The 23,947-nt window shown below is 42.5% G+C and overlaps 1 protein-coding gene across 1 annotated transcript in view; it reads left to right on the forward strand.

Annotated features, from left to right (window-relative positions):
- Positions 1-5,286: 5,286 nt before the first annotated feature.
- Positions 5,287-23,947, forward strand: part of afap1l1a (actin filament associated protein 1-like 1a) — a 225,950-nt gene continuing 207,289 nt past the window's right edge. The window contains exon 1 of the mRNA XM_078550584.1: positions 5,287-5,459. Within this exon, the coding sequence (XP_078406710.1) occupies positions 5,444-5,459 (16 nt within the window). The 5' untranslated portion in view covers positions 5,287-5,443. The remainder of the gene's footprint in view (positions 5,460-23,947) is intronic.

A 23,947-nucleotide genomic window follows, 5' to 3' on the forward strand; every position in this document is an offset into this window, starting at 1 on the left:
TCAGGATGGTGTGTGACTTGGAGGAGAGTTTGCATTCAACAGTGTTCCCATGCATCTGCCGCCCTTGTCTTTCTAAGTGGTAGAGATTACTTGTTTGGAAGATACTGTCGAAGGAGCTTTGTTGAGTTGTTGAAGTGCATCTTGTTGATGGTACACACTGTTGCTACTGTGCATCAGTGGTGGAGGAAGTGAATGTTTAAGGTGGTGGATGTTGATCAAGTAGGCTGCTTTGTCCTTTATAGTGTCAAGCTTCTTGAGTATAGTTGATGCTGTGCTCATCCAGGCAAGTGAAGAGCATTCCATCACACTGTTGATGGTGGACAGGCTTTGAGGAGTCAGGAGGTGAGTTACTCACCGCAGGATTCCTTGTCTCTGCCCTGCTGTTGTAGCCACAGTATTTATATGGCTGCTCCAGTTCAGTTTCTGGTCAACGGTAACACCCAGGACGTGGATGGTGGAGGATTCAGTGATCGTAATGTCATTGAATGTCATGGTGAGATGGTTCAATTCTCTCTTGTTGGAGATGTTCATTGCCTGGTACTTGTGTGGTGTAAATGTTACTTGTCTGAATGTTGTCCAGGTCTTGCTGCATATGGACATGGACTGCTTCAGTATCTGAGGAGTCGTGAATGGAGCTGAACACTGTGCAATCATCAGTGAACATCCCCACTTCTGACCTTATGATGGACGAAAGCAACCCAAGGTTTGGACTCTACCCTGAGGAACTCCTGCAGCACTGACCTGGGCTATAAGATAATTGGCCTCAAACAACAGCAACCACCTTCCTTTGTGCGAGGTATGACTCCAACGAGTGGGGAAGTTTCCTGCTGATTCCCATTGGCTTCAGTTTTTCTAGGGTTCCTTGATGCCACACTTGGTCAACTGTGGCCATGATGTCCAGGATAGTCACTCCCACCTCATTCACCTGATTTCAGCTCTGCCCTCGTTTGGACCAAGACTGTAATGGAGTCAGGAGCTGAGGCACCCTGGCAGAACTGGAAATGAGCACTGGTGAGCAGGTTATTGCTGTGTAAATACCACTTGAAAACACCGTCGATGACACCCTCCATCACTTTGCTGCTGGTCAAGAGTAGACTGATGGGACAGTAATTCGTTGGATTGCATTTATCCTGTTTTCTGTGACAGGATATAACTAGGAAACATTCCACATTGTTGGATAGGTGCCAGTGTTGTAACTGTACTGGAACAGCTTAGCTAGGGGCACAGCTGGTCTTCAGTACTACTGCTGAGATGTTATCAGGGCCCATATCCTTTGCTGTATCCAGTGCCCTCAGCCATATCTTGATACCACATGCAATGAATCAAATTGCAACACATAGGTGCTAACACATTTTCTTTTTAACTTTTTGAAGACAGAAAAAATATATTTTAAAAGAACTGGATTTTTATAATTATGGCGGAATTTGACATTCCACAAATATGAAATTAGTTTTGAAACTACTATTTAGCAGTCATGTTGAAGTTAGAGAAGTGTTAAAAACCCAGTTACACTGCCTTCAACAAGGCGTAACTTATTCAATGGTTTTTACAGCAAGACTAGCAACATAAGAGTGGGAGTTCTTATAATACAATTAATTTCCATGAGTGCAGTCTTGGAGGAATGGGGGGAGTGCCTTTTCTGTGCGCCCTGTAATCACTGACAGAATCTTTTGGATTTCCATGTTATTTTGTGCATGTATAGGCTCGAGAAGCTGCTGTCAGTTTCAGTGTAGTAATAATGGGGAAAGCTGACAGGTTCACTCTCATTTCCATCGCAAAATCCAGGCCTCTGTAACTAAAGGAATTATTATTTTGTTGCCAGTAGTTTGAAAACAACTGTCAAGATAACATAATTGGAGATCAGGTTATTTATCTACTAAAGTTAAATCTTGACCAAGGTCCAGTGTCCATACCATGTCATCCAGCAGAACTTGCTAATTATAGTTATGTGCCTGACTATAAACCTTATAGTCAAAGGTTCAATCTCCCCCACTACAAATTGCAAAAGTGACATCCAAAGAATGTTGGTCAGATCTTTCAAGAATCTGTAAACCTCAACATCCACTGTGATTTGTAGATGACATGATAGGGTTGCTTTTCTACTGCCATGCAAATGATGTGCTCAATGGGTACCTGCCCAAACGCACTAACAGGTCACAAGAAATATTTCCAGGGCCAGGTTTTATGTGCTTAACAACAGTAAGCTACCAGCATTCAATGAGCGCTGCTAGCAGATCACCAAGTGAGGGCATAGGAAATTTGGCTGCTCCTCCATGATGCTGAGCCAAGGGTGATTGTACCAGCCTCCCACAACAATATAATGATATGGACGAACATTAAGGAGTAATTGCCCATCCTATATTTCTAATAATTTTGTTAATTCATGGGATGTGGGTCTCACTGGCAAGCTCAGCATTTATTGCCCATCCCTAATTACCCTCAAGAAGGTGGTGCTGAGCTGCCATCTTGAACTGCTGCAGTCCATCTGATGTAGGTATAACCAGAGTGCTGTTAGGGAAGGAGTTCCAGGATTTAGACCCAGTGACAGTGAAGGAGTGGTGATATAGTTCCAAGTCAGGGTAGTGTGTGGCTTGGAGGGGAACTTCCAGGTGGTGGTGTTCCCATGCGCCTGCTGCCCTTGTCCTTCTAGATGGTAGGGATCGTGGGTTTGGAAGATTCTGTCAAAAGAGCCTTGGTAAGTTGCTGCAGTTCATCTTGTCTATGGTACACACTGCTCCCACTGTGCATTGATGGTGGAGCGAGTGAATGTTTAAGGTGCTGGATGAGGTGCCGATCAGGTGGGCTGCTTTGCCTTCGATGGTGTCAAACTTCTTCAGTTTTGCTGGAGCTGCACTCATCCAGGTAAGTGGAGAGTATTCCATCACACTCTTGATTTGCATGTTGTAGATGGTGGACAGACTTTGGGGACTCCAAAGGTGACTTACTCTCTGCAGGCTTCCCAGCCTCTGACCTGCTCTTGTAGCCACAGTATTTGTATGATTGGGCCAGTTAAGCTTCTCATCAATGGTAACCCCCATGTTGATGATGGACTCAGCGACGGTAATGTCAATGGTAAAGTTGCCTAATTGCCAAGCTTTAATCTGACTTTCTGGTTGAAATAAAAGCAGCACAGAGGACTAGCGCAGGATGAATGAGCCGTGATTGCTGCCTAGAAGTCAGGAACAGATCTGCATGATGCACTGCCCATGGTCACAAAAATAATGGATGTCAAGGGAATGGAACCCCTTTCTATTCAGAAAGTTGCCAAGTGGGAATGGGGAGCAGGCAAGCCATTCTGGGTGGCGTCTATGTAACACCTTGCACATTATTGAAGCAGTGAATTCAAACATCACCCAGTGCTGTCTCATCCTGCTCTGCTCTGTTCATGCATGTGCAAACCTGTTCCTCCAGGTGTGAAGAACCTTGGTAACATTCCTGACATAACAGTGGATTTCAAGTTGTGGAATATTGCTGATGGTGCCTGCTGCAGCCTGGGAGAAGCTGTTGCATAAAAGTTAAGGGTCTGATGTCAATCTTGATACTGTTTTCATAAATAGGATTCAGCTGGAATTCTTCACCATAGTTACACACAGCTGGTAATGTAATGATAGAAATGGTGATATTTTACTATTAATAATTATGTTCAGCATTTATAATGTTTTACTTTTTAATAAATGTAAGAAAAACTATGAAAGCCATATGAAATGGATTTACAGTGTTCCATCTGCACATAGCTGCAGTGGCTAACAAAGTGGTTTTGTTTTTTTATTCATTCATGAGGTGTGAGCATCGCTGGCTAGGTCAGCATTTATTGCCCATCCCTAATTGCCCTTGTGAAGGTGGTGGTGAGCTGCCTTCTTAAACCGCTCCAGTCCATGTGGTGTAAGTACACCCACAGTGCTGTTAGGGAGGGAGGTCCAGGATTTTGACCCAGTGACAGTGACAGAATGGTGATATATTTCCAAGTTAGGATGGTAAGTGGCTTACAGGAGAACATTCAGGTGGTGGTGTTCCCCTATAGCTACTGCCCTTGTCCTTCTAGATGGCAGCAGTCATGGGTTTGGAAGGTGCTGTCTAAGTAGCCTTGGTGAGTTTCTGCAGTGCATCTTGTAGATAGTGCAAAATGCTGCTACTGTGCATCAGCAGTGGAGGGAGTGAATGTTTGGGGGTGGGGAGTCAATGAAGCAGGCTGCTTTTTCCTGGATGGTGTCGTTTTTTTGAGTGTCATTGGAGCTGCACTCATCCAGCCAAGTGGTCTTGCTAATGTTCCCACTATATATTGACACCATCCCTTTATGATCAACATAAATCAAATTTATTTAGCCCCTTAACTCATTAAGAAGTAACTGTGTCATAGAGGATTGGACTGAGCCCTGATGTCTGGTTTGCTGTGAACTACTTAAATTGAAGTCACGGCAGCGATTGTATCACTGCTACTGGTTTAAGCACCCCCATGCCCTGCTGGGGGTAAAAAAATCAGCCAGAATGCCTTCTCTTAACTTCCATCCAACACCTTATTGTGGGAAATACAAGTTTGGCCAGATGAGGTCTTTGCAGTAATGCTCTCGATAATTAAATAGCCTGCAAACATGCACTTCACAACTCACCCTTGTACAACCTCACCGTGTTTTACAGAGTTGCTAGCAGCACGTCACTCAACTGTACCAAAAGTCACTTCCTATAAGGGAACTGAAAGTTGGAGGTGAAATCACCAACTTGGTCACAATGAGAACGCCTCCAGTGCCACCCTGTTCATTAAGCAAAGCTATTTGTAAAACTGGGATGAATAGATTTGAGCCTCAGCTAGGTTTCTTCTTCAAAAACAATTAAAAAATCAACTGAATAATATTGAACCACAAAAGGGAGACGCCAGTTAACTAGTTGACATAAGAAAAACAAAGTTTACAGTTCATTTTTCAATCAAACCAGATCAAATCATACAAATTGTTTCTTTTAAAAAAAATCTTATTGTCCTAGCTTTTATTCCAGCTTCTAGTGAATGGAACAGGACATTGACAGTAAAAATGGCAACTTTTCTGGAGTCAAGGATTACAAGGTTTCACGTAGTTTTCAGATTTTAAAGCTGGGGGTCATACCATTTTGTATTATATAAAAACATGTTTGACTTAACCTTTTTATTTTTTTGTGCTGAAGCGGAATAATATGGTTGAAACTTTGTGTCGGTCACCGACTCTAAAGTCATGGAATATTAATTCCCCATAACTGTCTAAACTTGTGTAAGAGGGCGCTAGGACCCAGAATGGGCTTACCCTGGTGGCGGCTCTTGGGAGAGCGAAGTTGAAAGGAACTTCAGGAGGATGCTTATACTTGCCTGAGAGACTGAGGAACTGGGTGTCCGTGGATCAGTGTCAGCGTTGTTCTTTACCATGTTCTTGTAACTCCGCCGGCTTCGTTTACTTCCAGCAGTGATCCTTGATTAACCATGGAGAAAACCAGTGGTAAGTTTGAGTCTTAAGTACTTTGAGGCTCCGTTTCACAAGGTCATAACTAGCTTTAAAAGGTTATTTAATTCCATGCAAAAAATGTAGCAAATGTGCTGGAGCTTACATATAATTATTTTGTAGCAATTTAATGGAAGGAATTGGATCTTTAAACAGAATATATTAGAAGTTACAATAATTGGGTGATGGGGATATTCCACACCCCCACCCCAGTGCCTGAACTGGTGTACCTGGGCTTGTATATGTTGGAAAATAAGTTTACCTTCAGTCTGGCAGGACCCCGGGTTCTTTTTTTTAAATACTACTCCTTAGCAGGGATTTATTTGTACTTTTTCTCTCTCTCCCCTCCAAAGTTTACTTTAAGGCAAATGATTAGCGCTGTTTTCAGAATAGCTCTCTTCCCGCCCCCTCGCTGGGTGTAGTGTTCTTTTTGTTTCTGATTCCGGCACAATCAAATCAAACCCCCCCAGAAAATACATTTCTGACCCTTTTACTGGGTTACTGTAAAAGTTCATATTAATTTTTAACTTTGGCAGTGGAGCGAGTTGGTGAAATCACTTAGCACAGCTCGTCAATGCATTGTGATCATCCTACATATATTGCTGTTTTGATTCGGTTACAGAAAAGTCATATTATCTCTCCCTGCCTGTGACTCGAAACGTTAGGCATAGGGTATTTTTTGCGTAACTTCTTGAAATGACACAGAGGCTTCGTTACGGTAGCAAATGATTAAACCCTGGCAAACGCAAAGTACAAGTGGGATATCATTGTGGTTATTTTGCAGCGGATGACCGGATACTGTTATCTCCTAGCTTTGGCATGCAAATAAGCCGATCCCTTAGCCACCGAGCTAACTCGCCCAACACCCAGGTGCAACAACAAGGGAGCTCAGTGTATTTGCACTTCGACCTATTCTCAGAGTGTTGCTCACCCACTCAGCAGTTAATTCTTAATATTATTGTGGCAGCAGTGAGCTTGTACATTTTCTCATAACATTTAGAACATTCCACTCAAAGGCTTGGGAACATTTGTGTGTACGGCTTTAAGTGTGAGACATTTGAAAAGTGAAGAGCATCCTTGATTGAACTGTCCGTTAAAGAGAACTACAGCCAATGGCCAGGGGTCCCCAATTACAAGGTTATGTTAAGCTTCACATGTAATTTAGGTGTGTTTCTATTGAGGGTGATCTCTTACAAGGTGCCTAAGAACTCTGGAGTAGAATTTCCCTATCCCCCACTGTAACTTTGGCAGATGATGACAGGCAAAAACCCTGGAGAAATAGCCTAAATAGCTGTTTATTTCTTCCTTCCAGTGTTCCCCTTTCTGCCAAAGTTACAGCAGGGGATTAAGGGAACCTCTGCAGAGTTTGACTGAAAAAAAATGGATCTGTAATGCCTCTATTTAGACACCATGGGTACCTTTTGGTTCCAAAATGTTGTCTGCACCATTCACACACACGTCCCGGTGTATCCTACACTGGATGCCATTTTGGGGAGGTTAGGTGCATGTGCTGGAAGTATGCAGCATAGGCAGATTGCGATGACCCAGCGTTGCCATTTTCAGACTAGTGCTCCAGGCCTTACTCTTTCTCAAACATGCAAGCTGAACATGTGTTCAGCAGCAGGGAGGACCCCTCATCAGTGCCATTTAAAAGGATCATCAACCACTTTCAGGTCAGTTGCTGATTCATTTCTGCTGGCTCTATCAAGTGGTGTTGCATGTGGCAAAGGTCTTGGTTTTGACTTCAAGGGTTTTGGCCAGACCACTTACTCCCAATCATGGGTGCTGTAGTTATTATCCTCCTTGACCTGCAGCATGAAAGGGTAATGGAGCAGAGGCAGCAATGAGGAGGACAAGCTGCTGAAAGGGGAACTGGGCTCTTGTCAAGGAGCTTTGTCTACCCAGGATCTTTTGGCTCATATTGAGGTGAGAGAAATGTGCGAGTCAATTCTGTTTTACAAAGGAGGCACATACGAATTAGGAACATAGGAATTAGGAGCAGGAGCAGGCCGCAGGAGACTGCTTTACAGATTGTAACCTCAACTCCACATTCCCACCTACACCCGATAACCTTTCATCCCTTTGTTTATCGAGAATTGATCTACCTCTGCCTTAAAGATATTCAAAGACTTTGCCTCCACTACCTTTTCAGGATTAGAGTTCCAAAGATTCACTACCCTCTGAGAAAAAAATTTCTCTTCATCTCTGTCTTAAATGGATGACCTCTTATTTATAAACAGTGACCCCTAGTTCTATATTCTCCCATAAGAGGCAACATCCTTTCTTCATTACCCTGTCAAGACCCCTCAGGATCTTATATGTTTCAATCAGGACTCAGGGACTTGTCAGCCCGCAGGTCCAACAATTTACGCAGAACCCACTTCCCTGGTGATTATAATTTTCTTGAGTTTTTCCCTCTCTTCTGTTTCCTGATTTACAGCTATTTCTGGGATATTACTTTTATCCTCTAGAGTGAAGACTGAGGCAAAATAACTGTTGAATTCACCTGCCATCTTCTTATTTTCCATTGTTAATTCCCCAGACTCAGTTTCTATAGGACCAATGCTCACTTTGTTAGTTTATATTTTTTGAATATTGGTAGAAACTCTTACCATCTGTCCTGTTATTTCCAGCTAGCTTTCTCTCATACTCTAATTTTCCCTCCATATTAATCGCCTAGTCATTCTTTGCTGTTTTTATATTCTGTCCAATCTTCTGACCTGGAGTTGAGAAAAGTAAGATGCAACTTGATTGAAGTCTTTATGATCCTGAGGGGTCTTGACAACCACAGTGTAGTTGCGGAGAGGATATTTACTCTTGTGGGAGAATCTAGAACTAGTGGCTGCTATTTGAAAATAAGGGGTCGCTTATTTAAGACAGAGATGAGGAATTTTTTTTTCTCTGAGAGTCGTGAGTCTTTGGGACTCTCTCCTCAAAAGGCAGTGAAAGCAGAGTCTTTGAATATTTTTAAGGTAGAGGTAGAGAGATTCTTGATAAGCAAGGGTGTGAAAGGTTATTGGTGGTAGGTAACAATAAGATCAGCCATTAACTTATTAAATGGTGGAGCAAGCTCGCAGGGCTGAGTGGCCTACTCCTGCGCCTAATTCTTATATTCGTATGACCTGCGACCCATCTTTGCTCAATGATATATTTTTTCTGTAAGTTTGATACTATCTTTAACTTTTTTAGCTACCCACAGATGATGGGTTCTCCCCTTGGAATTTTTCTTTCTCATGGAAATCTGTCACATCTTGCAGGCAGATCTGCAACCTCAGAGCAGGGCAAGGATGGTGCTGCCAGCGGCTGTGAAAGTGACTGCAGCCCTGATTTTCTTTGGGTTGGGATCCTTTTAAGCTGGAACAGGCAACATCTGTAACATCTCCCAGTTTGCCATCCATTGCTGCATTAGGGAAGGAAATGTATTATCTTCTCCTGACCAGAGAGAAACAAGCAAAATGTGCATATCACTTTGCCAGGATAGCAGGCTTCCCTTCAACTGCACACACCTGGCTTTGTGAGAACTGCATCTAAATGCTGAAATCTGATGCAATCGCAAAGGGTTCCACTCCATGAATGTGCAGTTGGTGTGCAACCTTACTCAAAACATCATGTAGGTGAATGTTGATAATTCTGGCAGAATTCATGATGTATTTTTTCCACGCCAGACTGCATTTCTTTCAGTATCTGAGCCACCACGCCAAACCAGAGCTGGGTGAAGCAGGCTATCTGCTTAATGCCATGTTAAACCAAAATCAACTTAAAGACAAAGGGAACAATTGGATAAGGTCTGATAATGAACATGGGGACTCATGACTCTGCTACGCAACCTAACCAAGTGATCAGTATAACGAGAGCTATGCTGTCACATAAAACATCACAGAACAGACCATTGGTGTGTTCAACCAATGTATCTGTAGCCTGGACTGATCCCGTGCTCTCTGAAGCATGTGTCCCAGTTTGATATGTCTGCTGTGTCCTGCATAACCATCATGAGAGCAAGGCCCTTGCCACTCGGAATATAGCAAGCAGCTGAGGAGGCGAAGTAGCAGAAGATGGGTGGAGGCAACCAATACATCTCCCCTTCCTGCTGGGCTACTGTGATCACTTCATTCGATTATGATTCCACTGAACACAATCAGAAAACCCCAATCCACATTGGTCACATTCCTTATTTCCCTTTGTCACTGCCCATCTCAATGTCCGCAAAGCTGTTACAAAACAACCATTCCAAATCAGCTTTAATCCAACAAACAATCCAATATTCCATATAAAAGACAACTAATCACCCTTGAACATCCTTCCAAGGCCCCAGTGCTGCATCAGGGAATTCTGGAGTTTGCTGTCCGTCATGCTGTATCATTTCTTTCCACTTAGAGGTACTTCCTCAAAAGTTCCAGCACCTGCTGCACGAGGTGAAGGCTGGTGGTAAGTAGTGCAGGCTAGCGTTAAGTGGTGCTAGCCTTGCACAAACTGGATCCCTTGCTGAGGTGTGCAAGCACTCAGCAGTACATTTAGTACTGGCTGCACACAGCTATCATTTAAGTTATTGACAGCACGTAGCATGCAATTAGCATGCATGAGTTAATTGCTCGTTTTGATTCCCCATGTTCATTATCAGACCTTATCCAATTGTTCCCTTTGTCCATTTGTCTTAAGTTGATTTTGGTTTAACATGAGAGCTAGCGCAGATTGAACACGAAATCAACTTCCGTTTAAAGTTTCTGCCTAATGAGAAAACAAATGGCATCTATTATTCAATATGTAAGTGACATCAGTGGTAATAAATTGAGCTGGATTGGGAACTGGCTGGAAAGATGGAGGCAAAAGGTGGATTTGGATCTGTTTAGAGACCAGCCACCAGTGAGGTCCTATGTGGATCGGTGTTGGGATTGTTTCTCTTTAAAATCTAGGAAATTTATAAAAACAGTAATGAGTAGGCAGATTGGACTCATGACTGGCAAATGATGCTTAATCTGGAAAATTGCAGCTTTATGCATGTGAGCAGGGAGAATGCTCAACATGTGTATATTCTTCAAGAAAAAGCAATAAAGAAGGTGGAGAAAGAAAGCAATCTGGGCATTCTAGTGCATATGTTTCTGAGCAATGCTGTGAAATAATAGCCAATTTGACTAAGATGATGGGATTCATTCATAAGACAATTGATTATAGGATGAGGCATTTAATTAGGTCCTTTTACATGGTGTCTGGCAGCGGAGGTCCCCAGTGGGGGGCCCTCTACGGAGGTGTCCTCCCCTTTTCCATCGGGGACCTGGGGTGCAGGATATTGCACGCAGCAGTCCCCTACAATTGTAGGATGTGCCAGTCCTCGGACTCCCAAAATGCTTGCATCCTTTGCGGCCTTGTGGAGTCCATGGACCACATGTATTTTGGTTGCTGTAGTCTGCACCCCCTTTTTAGTTTTCTTGAAAAACCTTTTACTGTTGTTTTGTTTGCACTTCAGCCCCACGCTCCTGATCTATGGGCATCCAGTGCAGAGGGGGGCCGGGAGGGAGGAGGATCTCCTTGTGAATCTGCCCCTGGGCCTGGCCAAGTTGGCCATTAACAGGTCCAGGCAGCAGATAATCAAGGGGGTCGTCAGACTCAACTGTCTGCCCCTCTTCCGTGGCTTTGTTCGCAGCCGGGTGTCCCTGGAGAGGGAGCATGCAGTGTCCGCTGGCACCGTCGAGGCTTTCTGTGCTCGGTGGGCACTGCGGGGACTGGGGTGTTTTATCAACCCCTTTAACCACATTTTGATTTAATGTTGGTAAGTTTGCTTTGCATTTTGTCTTTTGTTTTTGCAGTTTCCCTTTAAGGGGCTGCCTTTTACTTTGTCCCTTGGTTTGTTAATCTAGTTTATTTCTTTTGTAACAAAAGAGTTACAAGACCTTGGCCAGTCCCTACTTGGCATACTTTACCCAGTTTTGGGCTCTTCACATATTGAGACTTTGGAAAAGGTGCAGTGGAGCAACACTAGACTAATTCTCAGCATACAGAATCTCACTGTTGGATTTTATGGTGGTGGCAGGGGGTCAAAAGCTGGGGGTGGGGGGGGTGGGGCATTGCAGTGGGGTGATGGGGTGAACCTGCTTCGGCGTCAGCGGGACTCGGGGGCACATCCTGTCAGTGGAATAGAATGAAGTGACTGTTGCCAGAGACTGTCCCTATTAAAGATGACTGCCCACCCCCAAGAGCTGTCACCCAATCAGAGGGCCAGCAGCTCAACAGTCTCAACAGCGTCTCCGGGAGCGGGGGCTATTGCTGGGGCTGTAGCTGCAAGGTGAGGGCACATCAATGGCCGTGCACCTTCAAAGTCAGGTAAGTGGGGGCACTGAGGTCAGTAAGGCAGACCCTGGCTAGACAGGAAGGTGGGTGTTGCTGAGGGCTTGCGGCATGGTTGCCAAGGTGATGGGCACTATCACCAAGGGGCCCCTTCGTAGACAAGAGAGTACCCTAAAAGGAGGGCACTCCCCCACCATTCATAAAATGCCAGTGGAAGCAGAAAGTGGCTTTTAATTAGTCAGTTAGATGGTTCAATTGGGCTCTAGGCGTCTGGGCCTTCTGCCATCTTTCCTTCCACTGGCTAGATGGCATGGCAGTAGGAAGATAACAGAAATGCCACCTGCTGCTTTCCTGTGCCATCTTTCCAGCATTCCTCCCTCCTAGCCTATCCTCAGAAAGCTGATAAAATCCAGCCCTTAGATACCAAATTAGGCGAAAATCTTTTGGACTCTACACTTCAGAGAATCATAGACTTTGGGCTGATCTGAGGCTTATAAGAGGATGAAGGAATAGATTGTGTTCCAGTTTGACAATTTGCACCATTTAAATCATTTACAAAGAACAAAGAGTCATACATCGAAGTTGTAGAAGGCGAGATCTAGATTACATATCAGGAGGTGGATCTTTTACCAGAGACTAGTGGATTTCTGGAACCAGTTGCTGGCTCATGTGGAGGATGCTGATTTCCTTCAAAGAATAGCTGGGCCTGTTTCCGAGAATTAAGGTACACCAAGGAGGAAAAAACCAACTAAGAATTATGCTTCCATTGGACCACACAATCTTTTCAATAATATAATTGGAGGGGTCTGCTTAAACAGCCAATAGGCCATTATGGAGACATGAAGAGGACTGTGCCGCCAATTGTAAAGTGACCTCAAAACATCATCGCAAACAAAAAGCAGAGTACAGATGTAACTTGGAATACAGGACATCATTTCAAAGTGGTCTTGTTACGTAATATTTGCAATAGATGCTTCTTTTTAGATGCAACATTCAGTCGGCTTCCTCCTTCATAGTGCAGGGCCCTTGAGATCTCCGTCACTTCTATGGAGCCTCTGCCCCCCATTGCCTGATCCCACTTTCAACTCTACCTGTGACACCCCCGTGCGCAGTGAAAATCCTCATTGGAACTATTTGCATCCTCTGGGTGTATTTCTCTGCACTGTTAAATGAAAGTAAAAGTATGAATGATGGCAAAGGTGAGCATGTGGCTGGTTAGACAGAATTGGTAGACTACTCATTTCAATTTCCTCTCTTGTCCTTCAGTGACTTGCTTTGGGAAAAGAAGAAAAGATGAAGCAATGCTATAAAAATAATAATGGTTCTTCTGTAGATTTTGATGTTTCCCGGTTTATGCTTTTAAACTATTATACAGGCAAACTGTGGATGGTCCAGACCAAACTACAGTTACTATTTGCCCTCCCACAGCCCCTTGCCCAACAGGTTGGCCACATGACTCCCAAGAATATCCTGGATTTCTTTCTCATGCAGGGTTGAATGTCTGTTCTGATGAAGAGTCATATGGACTCGAAACGTTGACTGTATTCCTGTCCGCAGATGCTGTCAGACCTGCTGAGTTTTTCCAGCTATTTTTATTTTTGAATGTCTGTTATTGGGCACACCAGTGCCCTGAGATTCCCAGCTCAGATCAGAGATTCAGGGTACAGACCTACAGAGGTATCTAATGAAAGAGTTCCATATGTACAAGAGGAATGGTGTGGGAAGTGGCTGACTTCCCTAAACCATGCTGGTGCGCTTGTTGAACTGCTTCTGGCAATGTGCTGGAGATCAAAGAGGTGGAGTTCATTTCCCCGTTTACTCCCTTCACTAAGTACACATGATATCCTCCTTGTTTCCTGCCTTCAATTCCAAACAACTTCTCCCTCCTGCTGTGCATCATAACTAGGAGGGAATCCAGGTCAGTTCCCCTGAAGTTGGCTGCACTTTCCTTAGTTTTGGCTGCCAGTACTATCTTCCAGATTTCTAGCTTCCTTTATTGCTGCCACTTGACTGTTAAGTAGCAGTAGGTTTTATATCCTGCTGCTGCACAGTTCTCTGTCTCTTCCGGCATTTTTTTCTGCTCCTGTGGCAGCCGCCCATGACTCTGTTGAAGATCAGTTCCTGACCCTTTGCTATTTCCCGGTCACTTGTCCCCCACCTTGCGCATTTCCTGATCTCTCCCACCATCAGTCCTCACAAAAATGAGCCACTCCAGTCTGGATTTGTGGAACTTGCATACCTCTCCATATTTTAATTACTTGAGGATTCCCTTCAGGACAGGGCCAGGAATTGGGGCATTGTGACATGTAGACACCCCACACCATGTCACTTCTGGTAATTCTGTTCAGTCAGAATTTCAGTACCTACTTTTATTGGGGGTTGGGGGCTATTTTTACATTAAATAGCAGTAGAATAGTATTTCATTAACTTGGCCAGGCTGCCTGTTTGCTTTGCAGATGGTCATTTAATCTGTATCACTCACTTGCCTGATCTGAGTCATCAGGAAAAGCAGCGTATCCTTCTGTGTGAGTAATAATAAATTTACAGAAACACAATGATATAGAAATTGAAATATTCATGTCACATAAGGAGAAAAATAGTATTCTGACATTTCTGTAATGTTATGTGGAAAATGCATTAAGCACAAGAATGGCAACATCAGAAATGTGGGTACTTCTAACAACTACTTGCATTTATATACCACCTTTAATGTCTCAAAATATCTCGAGGCTTAACTATTTCGTGTTCATTAAAAATTCTTTTAGTGATATAGATTATTTCAAACCTGATGCTACTGACATTTTACTTAGGTTTTACTGGATATTGTGTGTAACAGTGATAGTCCCTTCTTAGAGCTTTTACTGATAGGAAGTGAAAGATATGTTTGGCCTGACTTAATGGAGTGATGTGAAAAGAGACTAAATCATGTCCTTGCTTTCTAATGGTTCCCAAAATGATCGATGTTCAACTTGAACAACCAACTATTATAAGACTGTCTCAATTGAATCAGGTACTCATGACATAAAGTGTGGAAGATTCAAAAAATGGCTATCAGATTAGGTATAATGTATGCAGCGTTGTACTGACTATGCTGAAGAACAGTACACAGCAAGTGACATAAAATGATTTATCTTTGGATTGGTATGCAAGAAGAAATCAAAAAGTTTTAAACTTAAACTAATTTCAGTAGATATAATTCACAACCATTTTTCCTTGTCAGGAATAGGTATTCAGCCTGTGAATTCATGGATATAATTGAACATTGAAACTAGGCTATAGAGAACTATCACTTCCTTACAGTGTTGAGCTCTGTTGTTTATCCTATTAGAAATGGATTACGTGTAGAAAGACACATGGTGCAGTTTGGTGGACTGCTCGCAAGAAGACATTAGAAGATTCACAATGAATGGTCTTCATACTTCCTCACTGCACTTTAATAAATGCCACCAATAGTCTGTTTTTATTTTTTGCAATTGTCTGTATCACTTGTTACACAATGTGAAGGTGTGCAATACAAACATTGGGAACTTAATATTAACATCCCCTTGCAACCTATTATGAAACAGCAGATGTATTTCAGGAGTTATTCTGCAACCTGTCAGGGGATGCTTCACCTCTTTATAGGAAGAATGCATAGTTGCATTATTCTCCCCTTTGCTACAGTTTTTTAAGTAGTATTTTAGCACGCACATTAATGATTTACATCTTACTGTGAATATTATTCCATTGCAGCAGATGATTCTTACTGTTCCATCTGTTGCATCATCAGCCACGTTTGCAGTAAAATGGCTGGCTGATAAAACCTTGCTTGGACTGCTGTGAAAGTCATATTTTGCAGATTTTCTGACCATAAAAGCCCACATTAAGGTGTAATGTGGAGTGGTTTTTAACAACTTATGTTTAACTCTTAAGCCATCTTCCCAAATATTGCATAGAATTCTGCAGGTTTCAAGGAAATTGTCACTGAAAGAATTTTTCACGTTTTTTTTCATCCTTACTCTGTTCTGAAGTTTGCAATGGTAATCCCAGTTATCTTGATGAGTACTGTTGGTTCTTTTATTTTATTCATTCAAGGGTTGTGGGCTTCGCTGGCTAGGCCAACATTTATTGCCCATCCCTAATTGCCCTTGAGAAGGTGGAGGTGAGCTGCCTTCTTGAACCACTGCAGTCCCTGTGGTGTAGGTACACCCACAGTGCTGTTATGAAGGGAGTTCCAGGATTTTGACCCAGCGACAGTGAAGGAATGGCGATATATTTCCAAGTCAGGGTGGTGGGTGGCTTGGAGGGGAACTTCCAGGTGGTGCTGTTCCCATCTATCTGCTACCCTTGTCCTACTAGATGGTAGTAGTTGTGTGTTTGGAAGGTGCTGCCTCAGGAGCCTTGGTGAGTTTTTGCAGTGCACCTTGTGGATGGTGTACACTGCTGCCACTGTGCGTCAATGGTGGAGGGATTGAATGTTTGTGGATGGAGTGCCAATCAAGCGGGCTGCTTTGTCCTGGATGGTGTCAATCTTCTTGAGTGTTGTTGCAGCGGTACTCATCCAGGCAAATGGAGAGTATTCCTTCACACTCCTGACTTGTGTCTTGTAGATTGTGGACAGCCTTTGGGAGTAAGGAGGTGAGTTACTCGCTGCAGGATTCCTAGCCTCTGACCTGCTCTTGTAGGCGCAGTATTTATATGACTAGTCCAGTTTAGTTTCTGGTCAATGGTAACCTCTAGGATGTTGATAGTGGGGGTTTCAGTGATGGTAATGTCATTGAATGTCAAGGAGCGATGGTTAGATTCTCTCTTGTTAGATATAGTCACTTGTGTGGCGCAAATGTTACTTTCCACTTGTCAGCCCAAGCCTGGATGTTGTCCAGGTCTGGAGTTAACACAGTACAGTATTCTTTCCAAATATCCTCTATTGCTGTTCTGAAGTAAATAACTCATATTAAATTTGCTTTCACGGGTGCAGGTCATCTCCAATATCTTTTGCAAGAATCCATTCCTTAGCCATGAGCCTGAATGGTGAATATCAATAGGCACTTCTTTATAAATACTGCAAAATTGTTCTAATCACTGAAGAATTAATATTCAGAATTATGCTGAGAGGGCTTCTCTGATGATTCTGTGAACAAATGCAGTACAGGTTAGGTACACAGGGAGTCGTATAGATCAAGAAGTCTAAGGTTTGACTCCTAATCCAGGCTGAGTTTGCTGACCTCTGGGGGCAACCATTGATCTCCATGTACCTGTCCTGAGGCCAAGGAAACATCAACCGAAGATCTTGGTCTGTGCCTAGTGCCTTCAAAAGAAAATGTAAATGTACACACCATTGAGTTCCACATAGTTCCCTATTTAAAATGCTAATGAAGCAAATTCCTGACTGAAGAGTTTGAGGTAAAACTAACGTGGAACATTCTGATGGATGAGATTTTCCTGTCACTGCCGTATCATTCTGGAATGGATTTTCCTCTGCTATGCTGCTAAAGCCTGCTAGATTGTCAAATAATTATAATTGATGGGAACCATGGCAACACTCATGGGCTAAACCACTTATATCCTACCAAAGAGGGAAGTTTATTAGTTGCGAGTAATCATATATACTGTTATTATATTCAAAAAACACATGTTATGCTAGGCATTGGGTATTCCCTCCTGCTGAAACCCATCATGCATTCTTTATCATTTTGGTGGATTTTTTTTTTGAAGAAATAAAAGTGGTAGCAACAGCCTGGGTTGCTAAATTAATATTTACAAACTCGTGCATATAATGTGATCTAACACAGCATCAGTGTTAGAGCACAACCTCACATTGTGTAGGAATGACACAGATAGCAACAGACTGCAATCGGTGCTTCTATTCTGGGACCTTAATTTGCAGTATAAGCAATCTGGGTTCTGGTCAAACAAATCTTGGCATAACAAAAATATTGGTAGAGGCAGAAAAAGGAATATAACATATGTGATCACGATATTGAAAAGTACCAATAACACTTCTTGGAGAAATGTTAATGTTACCTCAAATTAAGGTCGCTTGACGCAATTTTCAGTTATGTATTGTGGTTGATTAAGATGATAGGGATGATGATATTGAGTATAGAAGTACTTTATCAAAAATGATCAGTAAATCATGGTATCAGTGCCTCACAAGGGAGCAATGCAGTGGGAGACAGCAGCTGAGTGGTAATGTTACTGGACTAGTAATCCAGACTCCTGAATTGATGCTCTAGACATACGAGTTCAAACTCCACCAAAACAGTTCTTTCCTATTAATTTTGAAACTACTAGATTGTAAAAACCCATCTGGTTCACTAATGTCCTTCAGGGGAGGAAATCTGCCACCCTTACCTGGTCTTACCAAATGTGATTCCGAATCCACAGCAATGTGGTTGACTCTTTAATTGTTCTCTGAAATGGTATAGCAAGCCACTCGGTTGTGTCAAACAGCTGGGAAAAAAACGTTATACGTGTACCTGAGACTGCATAGACTGCAGTGGCTCAAGAAGGGAGCTCACCGCCACCTTGCAAAGGCAATTAGGATATGAGCTTTGTCCATCCCTAAGATTGAATATTTCAAAAAGAGTACTGCTGGCAGAAAGTCAAAGTGGAAAATATAGAAGAGGTACATGGTTGTCCTAAGTGTGACCAGATAGCTATTCCAACCACCCAATTTCATCATGGATTCAGACTGAGAACTCAAGCTGGCTGAGAGAAAGAGCAGAACTTTACACCTCATGGGCAGTCATGCGCCCGATCCAATCAGGCGTGAAATCACGCAAGATGACGTCGGGCGAGTGTCCTGACGTCTTCGCGCACTCACCTGATGCTTCGCTCAGCGGGCGTGTGTAAAAGTCGGAAGCGCACCCGCCGACAGTTAAGAGGGCAGTTAAGCCCGTTAATGGCGCAATTGTCTGTGACTTTTCGTGGTCCGTCCAACCTTACGATTGGCGAACAAGCGATTCGGCCAGGCGGCCTTTGCAGTTTTCATCAAACCTCATCCAAGGCGGGATGAAATCTCCGTTAGGAAATAAAACAAATACCTGGCGACAGCATTTTTATGAGGTATGCCTTTCAGGTGCTTGATTGTGATGCATGGGCATTTTCTTTGCAGCATTTACACTTTTATTTAATTATTTGAAGGTCTGCAGCTCCCTGATGCAGCTGTCTGCCTTCAGGGAGCTCTCTCGCAGCGCTCACCCGCGCCCGCGGTGACATCATTGCCCACCCTCTTCCCACCCCCACCCCAGCAGCGCTGAGCTTTTCGGCACTCGTTTCATGCCGGCTGACCGTTAATTGGCCAGCCAGCGCGAAATCGCAGTTGGGGGTCGACCGCAGTCGGCTGTCTGTTTCCCGTCTGCTCCCAGGCCCGCCGATTGCCCACCAAGGCTAAAATTCAGGCCAAAATACCTCTTACACTTGTCAGGAAGATATAATAATTCTCATAATGTTATTGGAATTTATTGTAAAATAGTGGTATCTGTGTCTATGGGCAGGATTTTACGTCGACGAGCGGGGGCGAGGCCCTCTCGCCAACGCGTAAAATGATGCGCGGTGACGTTGGGGGGAACTCCCGACGTCACCGCGCCCCATTTAAATTTTCAGGAAGTGGGGGGGCAGCAAAATCAGTTGCATGCCCGCATGACCAATTGAGGCCATTGACAGAGCAATTAAAGTAATTAGTGGACCTGCCCGTCCAACCTTAAGGTTGGTGAGCAGGCCAGGAGCCCAGGTGGGAAGTATAAAAAACATGAAACTTCATCCACAGGCAGGATGAGGTTTCATGTAGGGTTTTAAAAATTTTAATAAAGTTTTTTTGGAAATTATGAACATGTTCCAACTCATGTGACATTGTCACATGAGGGGACATGTAAGGGATTTTTTTTTTCTCTATTTTTAATATTTTTGAAAGCAGAGGTGATCTCCCTGAGGCAGCACTTAGCCTCAGGGAGATGAGTGCGCTCTTTCATGCGCATGCGCGAAAGAGCGCACTCTCAATTTTAGGCATTCCCCCCGCCCGCACAGGGAGCGCATAGCGCTTCCCTGCGGACGTCACGCTAGGTGGGCCTTAGTTGGCCCGCCCACGTAAAATGGCGCCATGCCTCCGATTGGGGGTGCCAATCGGAAGCGCGCCCGCATTGCTCGCCCATCAACATCCCCCCAACGGGGGGAAAATTCTGCCCTATATTTGCCTGTGCATGAGACTTAATTGGATTAAAGGTAGCTGGTCTGCAGGCTTTGATGTAAACATGGGGGAAGTTTAGAATGTAAGGTGTAAAAGGGCATTTGCATTTCTAAATAAATCAGACTAGGTTGTTTTCAAAAGAGAGAGTGAAATATTACACCTAGCCAGATGGAGTTCAGAAACAAGTGTGTTTATTTTTCCCAAAGATTAGTACTGTGAAAATTTTTTATGATCAAGGGGGTAAAGTTCAAAGACATAATGAAACAATGGGTATTTGCATTCGAAGGAGAAAATATTTATAAAGGAGTGAAGGCTGTGTGTAAGGGTGGGCATTTTTAAGTTCTAACAAGTGTGAAAAGTCTTCATCTAGACCTCAAGTTGCTCTCTTCACAAACTGAAGTTAAGAAAACTTACTTTGAATTCTACTGGTTCAGGGTACTGTGTGTCACCTTGCTTGGGTCTTTTAAAATGTGTCTTACTGTTGACTTAACGAAAGTGTAACTGGGGGTCAGATTAAGTACAGGATTTAGAACTTATCGTAGTAGTAATTTGTAGATCTATGTATGTTTTTAAAATAATTTCTCTTACCAATAAATGTTTAATCTAGTTTCGTAAACACCTATAAGACTTTGTAGTCTTATTATTACTGAATTCAAAGCAAACATCTTGAAATTTATACTAATTGCAAAACACGTTATGACAGTTGTTTCAGGTTTCCCTCCGGGATTTGAACAACTCATCATTTACCATTGGCTGTGCCATAACACACTAATAGCTTTTCCCCCCTATGTTAAAGGGCAAAAATGATGAATGGTCAAATAACTTATTGCTGTCCCATAATCATTTGGCAAAGTCTTCACAAATTGGCAAGAACTTAAGAGAAATCTTTCAGGACAAAGCAAACTAAATGCCCTCAAATGAGTATATCTGATTTGTCAAAGATTTGAATTCAAAGAAGTTTTAGTGAGCTAAACCTAATGGCTGATAGAATCCTCTGATCATTTCCATAGATAGCCTGACTGCTGCAGGAAGGGGCTTGGGTCATTGCCAACATGTACGGAGCAATGAGCTAAGGGCTTTTGCTTAATTTTGAACATTGTGATGAGTACACAAAATTTCCTTGATGTAATCCTTCTCACAGCAAACAGTTCAACTTAAAATGTTAAATTATGGCATCTGATCCTGCAATTTTTATATTTGAATTATTCTGTTTACAGATGACACTAAGTTAGGAGGGAAAGTAAGAAGTGCAGGTAGGAGCAGGAAGTTACAAAGAAACATAAATTATTAAAGGCAAAACAGTGGAAGATGGAGTTCAATGTGGGCAGGTGTGAGGTTATCTACTATGCACCCAAGAAAGCTAAGTCAGAGTACTTTCTAAACGGTGAGAAACTAGGGACTGTAGAGAAATAAAGATATTTCGGAGTCCAAGTATACAAGTCATTAAAAGCCGGAAGGCAGACAGACAAAAGCAATGAAAAAGACTAATGGAATGTTGGTCTTTATCTCAAGGGGGTTGGAATACAAAGGGGAGGAAGTGATGCTTCATTTGCATAGAGCCATGGCCCGATCCCATCTGGAGTACTGTGTCCAGTTTTGGGCACCGCACCCCAGGTAGGATATATTAGTCTTGGAGAGGGTGTGGCACAAATTCACCAGAATGATGCTGGGGTTTAGAATGTTAAGTTATGAAGACCGGGTTGATCCTTTGAGTATAGGAGATTAAGGGGGGGTATGATTGAGGTGTTATTTAGAGAAACTATTTCCTCTAATGGGGAAATCAAGAACAAAGGAACAAAATTTTACAGTTAGAGCTTGACCATTCAGAAGAGAATTCAGGATAATCCTGAAAAGAGAGACATGCTGCTGAAGCTTTTCATCTTGCATTCATCAGGGCAAACACAAGAGTGCCAAATTTCAAACAATCACAACAATTTATCCACAGGAGAAAAGGGATGCTGATTGGTTGGTAAGTCAACTCTGATTGGCCGAGGGTTGCCATGGGGAAAGCCACAGGAAACTATAGGCTCCTCATTCTTCTGGGTAATTCAAAAAAGACAGAAGGGTTGAATATTTTCCTTTTGTTTGAAGAGAATAGTGGTCCTTATGTATGTCGCATCTAAGAAGCATAAATGAGAGGATGCATTTTTTTGTATTACGGGTATTAGAAATTTAGAACCCTCATCCAAAGGCTGTGATTGCTAGGACAGTTGACGCTTTCAAGATTGAGATAGTTATGTTTTTATTCAGGAAGGGTATCAAGGGATATGGAGCAAAAGCAGGAAAACTGAGTTGAGGTGCAGATCAGCCTGATCTAATTGAATGATGGAGCAGGCCTGAGGAGGTTGAATAAATCTGTTTATACTGGTCTATACTGAACACATTGCCTGAGTGATATTCTGGTCATTTTTCAGCAATTAACAGTTTCATATTCAAAGATCATAAGAAATAGGAGCAGGAGTAGGCCATTAAGCCCATCGAGCCTGCTGCACCATTCAGTAAGATCTTGGCTGATCTGATTGTGGCCCTTATGCCACTTAATGCTGCTATGCAACATCTGATAGAGACTTTTAACAGCCATATGAGTTGATTTTTTTTGATTTATCTTACATGCTTTATGGAAAACATCTTCCTCCATGTATCCCATGCTTCGCCAGATGGCTCCAACTTGGTTCAGTTAATCGTTGTGTCAGCAATCTCTTACTCACATTGTCTGATAAGTCTGGATTAAGAAAACATATTCACAAAGAATTCCAACTGTTTAGATCTAGATTCATGAATTTTCCTCCTATTTCCTTATCTGCGACCATTCCTAGGAGAATACTGCTTTAAGCATTTTCTGTATAGTGACATGGAAAGTTCCTTATATTGCCTGAAGTTTCATCGGATATAGGTGGGACTGCAGTACTGAATTGTTTCCCCTGCTGTGATCCATAGCATTGCAACTTCCCCAGGATTCTTTAATGAAACATCCGTTCTCTTTGATTGACATCCACTTAGTTCCTTCCTCACAACAGATACTTGCGCAAATTTCCCTTCTCAAAATCTGGGTGAAGGACAGGCCTTGAGGTTGTTTGCGTGCTAAATAAGTGCTTCCTGTCCTGCAGGCCTAGAAACAACTGGTCACGTTTACATAAGCAATGAGAAAGAATGCATCATTAAGCAAAGTAATAGTGACTTCATTACACCTCCTCATCCAGCAAGGACATAATATGTGAGACCAAGAAGGGAGACATGAGTATTGGTTCAAGACTGGGTTATCTGAATGTAAATAGGTGTCGTTCTGTCTCAGAAGGCAAAACCCATACAAGTCAACTTCCTTTGTTTGTTACGGAGACCTAAAATAGATACAATCTGGTGCTGGAGAATCAATGTAACAGTCCTGGTAATACCAATGATAAAATCAATTTCCAAAAAATAACTAACCTGGTTTGATTGGGAATGGAATTGGGAGGTAAAACCTTGCTGTATTAGTATAATTTTAAAAAGTGAGAAAAAATGCAGAAACTTCATTCTAGTTTCAGCTATTGGAATACATGTCCCAATGGATTTTTGATGCTACTGAGTATGAATAGGATTATGAAATTTGATTAAGCAATTTATCCTAAGCAATTTATCCTAAGGTCAAGCCTGCAAGGTATGAGTTGGCATAATGTGGAAGATTTGCCAGATATGCTTCTGTTACAAGTTTGCTTTAATGAAATGGAATCACAGGGCTGACAGGCAACCAATTCTAGCAACTGTAATCTTAATCATTTTTGGTGGGACAAGTCACAGTATAAGAACATCTCAATTTAGAGAAGTGGGAAAATACTAATAAGGTAGGTCATGCAATTTGTACAAGGATAACATGAAAGTCATGGTATGATTTGTAGTTTGCCTGCTGAAATAAAAAAACTTTTTCTTGTCAATAAAATAATGATCTGCAAATAAATGTTAGAGGAAATAGAAAACTGGAAATAAGCACTACAATGGTAATGAACATGAAAGTATTAAATAAATGCTTAGCAGTTGACTATTATATGATGGCGTAGAGTCC

Source organism: Cetorhinus maximus, chromosome 10 (assembly GCF_964194155.1).
Source record: "Cetorhinus maximus chromosome 10, sCetMax3.hap1.1, whole genome shotgun sequence".
Taxonomy (NCBI): domain Eukaryota; kingdom Metazoa; phylum Chordata; class Chondrichthyes; order Lamniformes; family Cetorhinidae; genus Cetorhinus; species Cetorhinus maximus.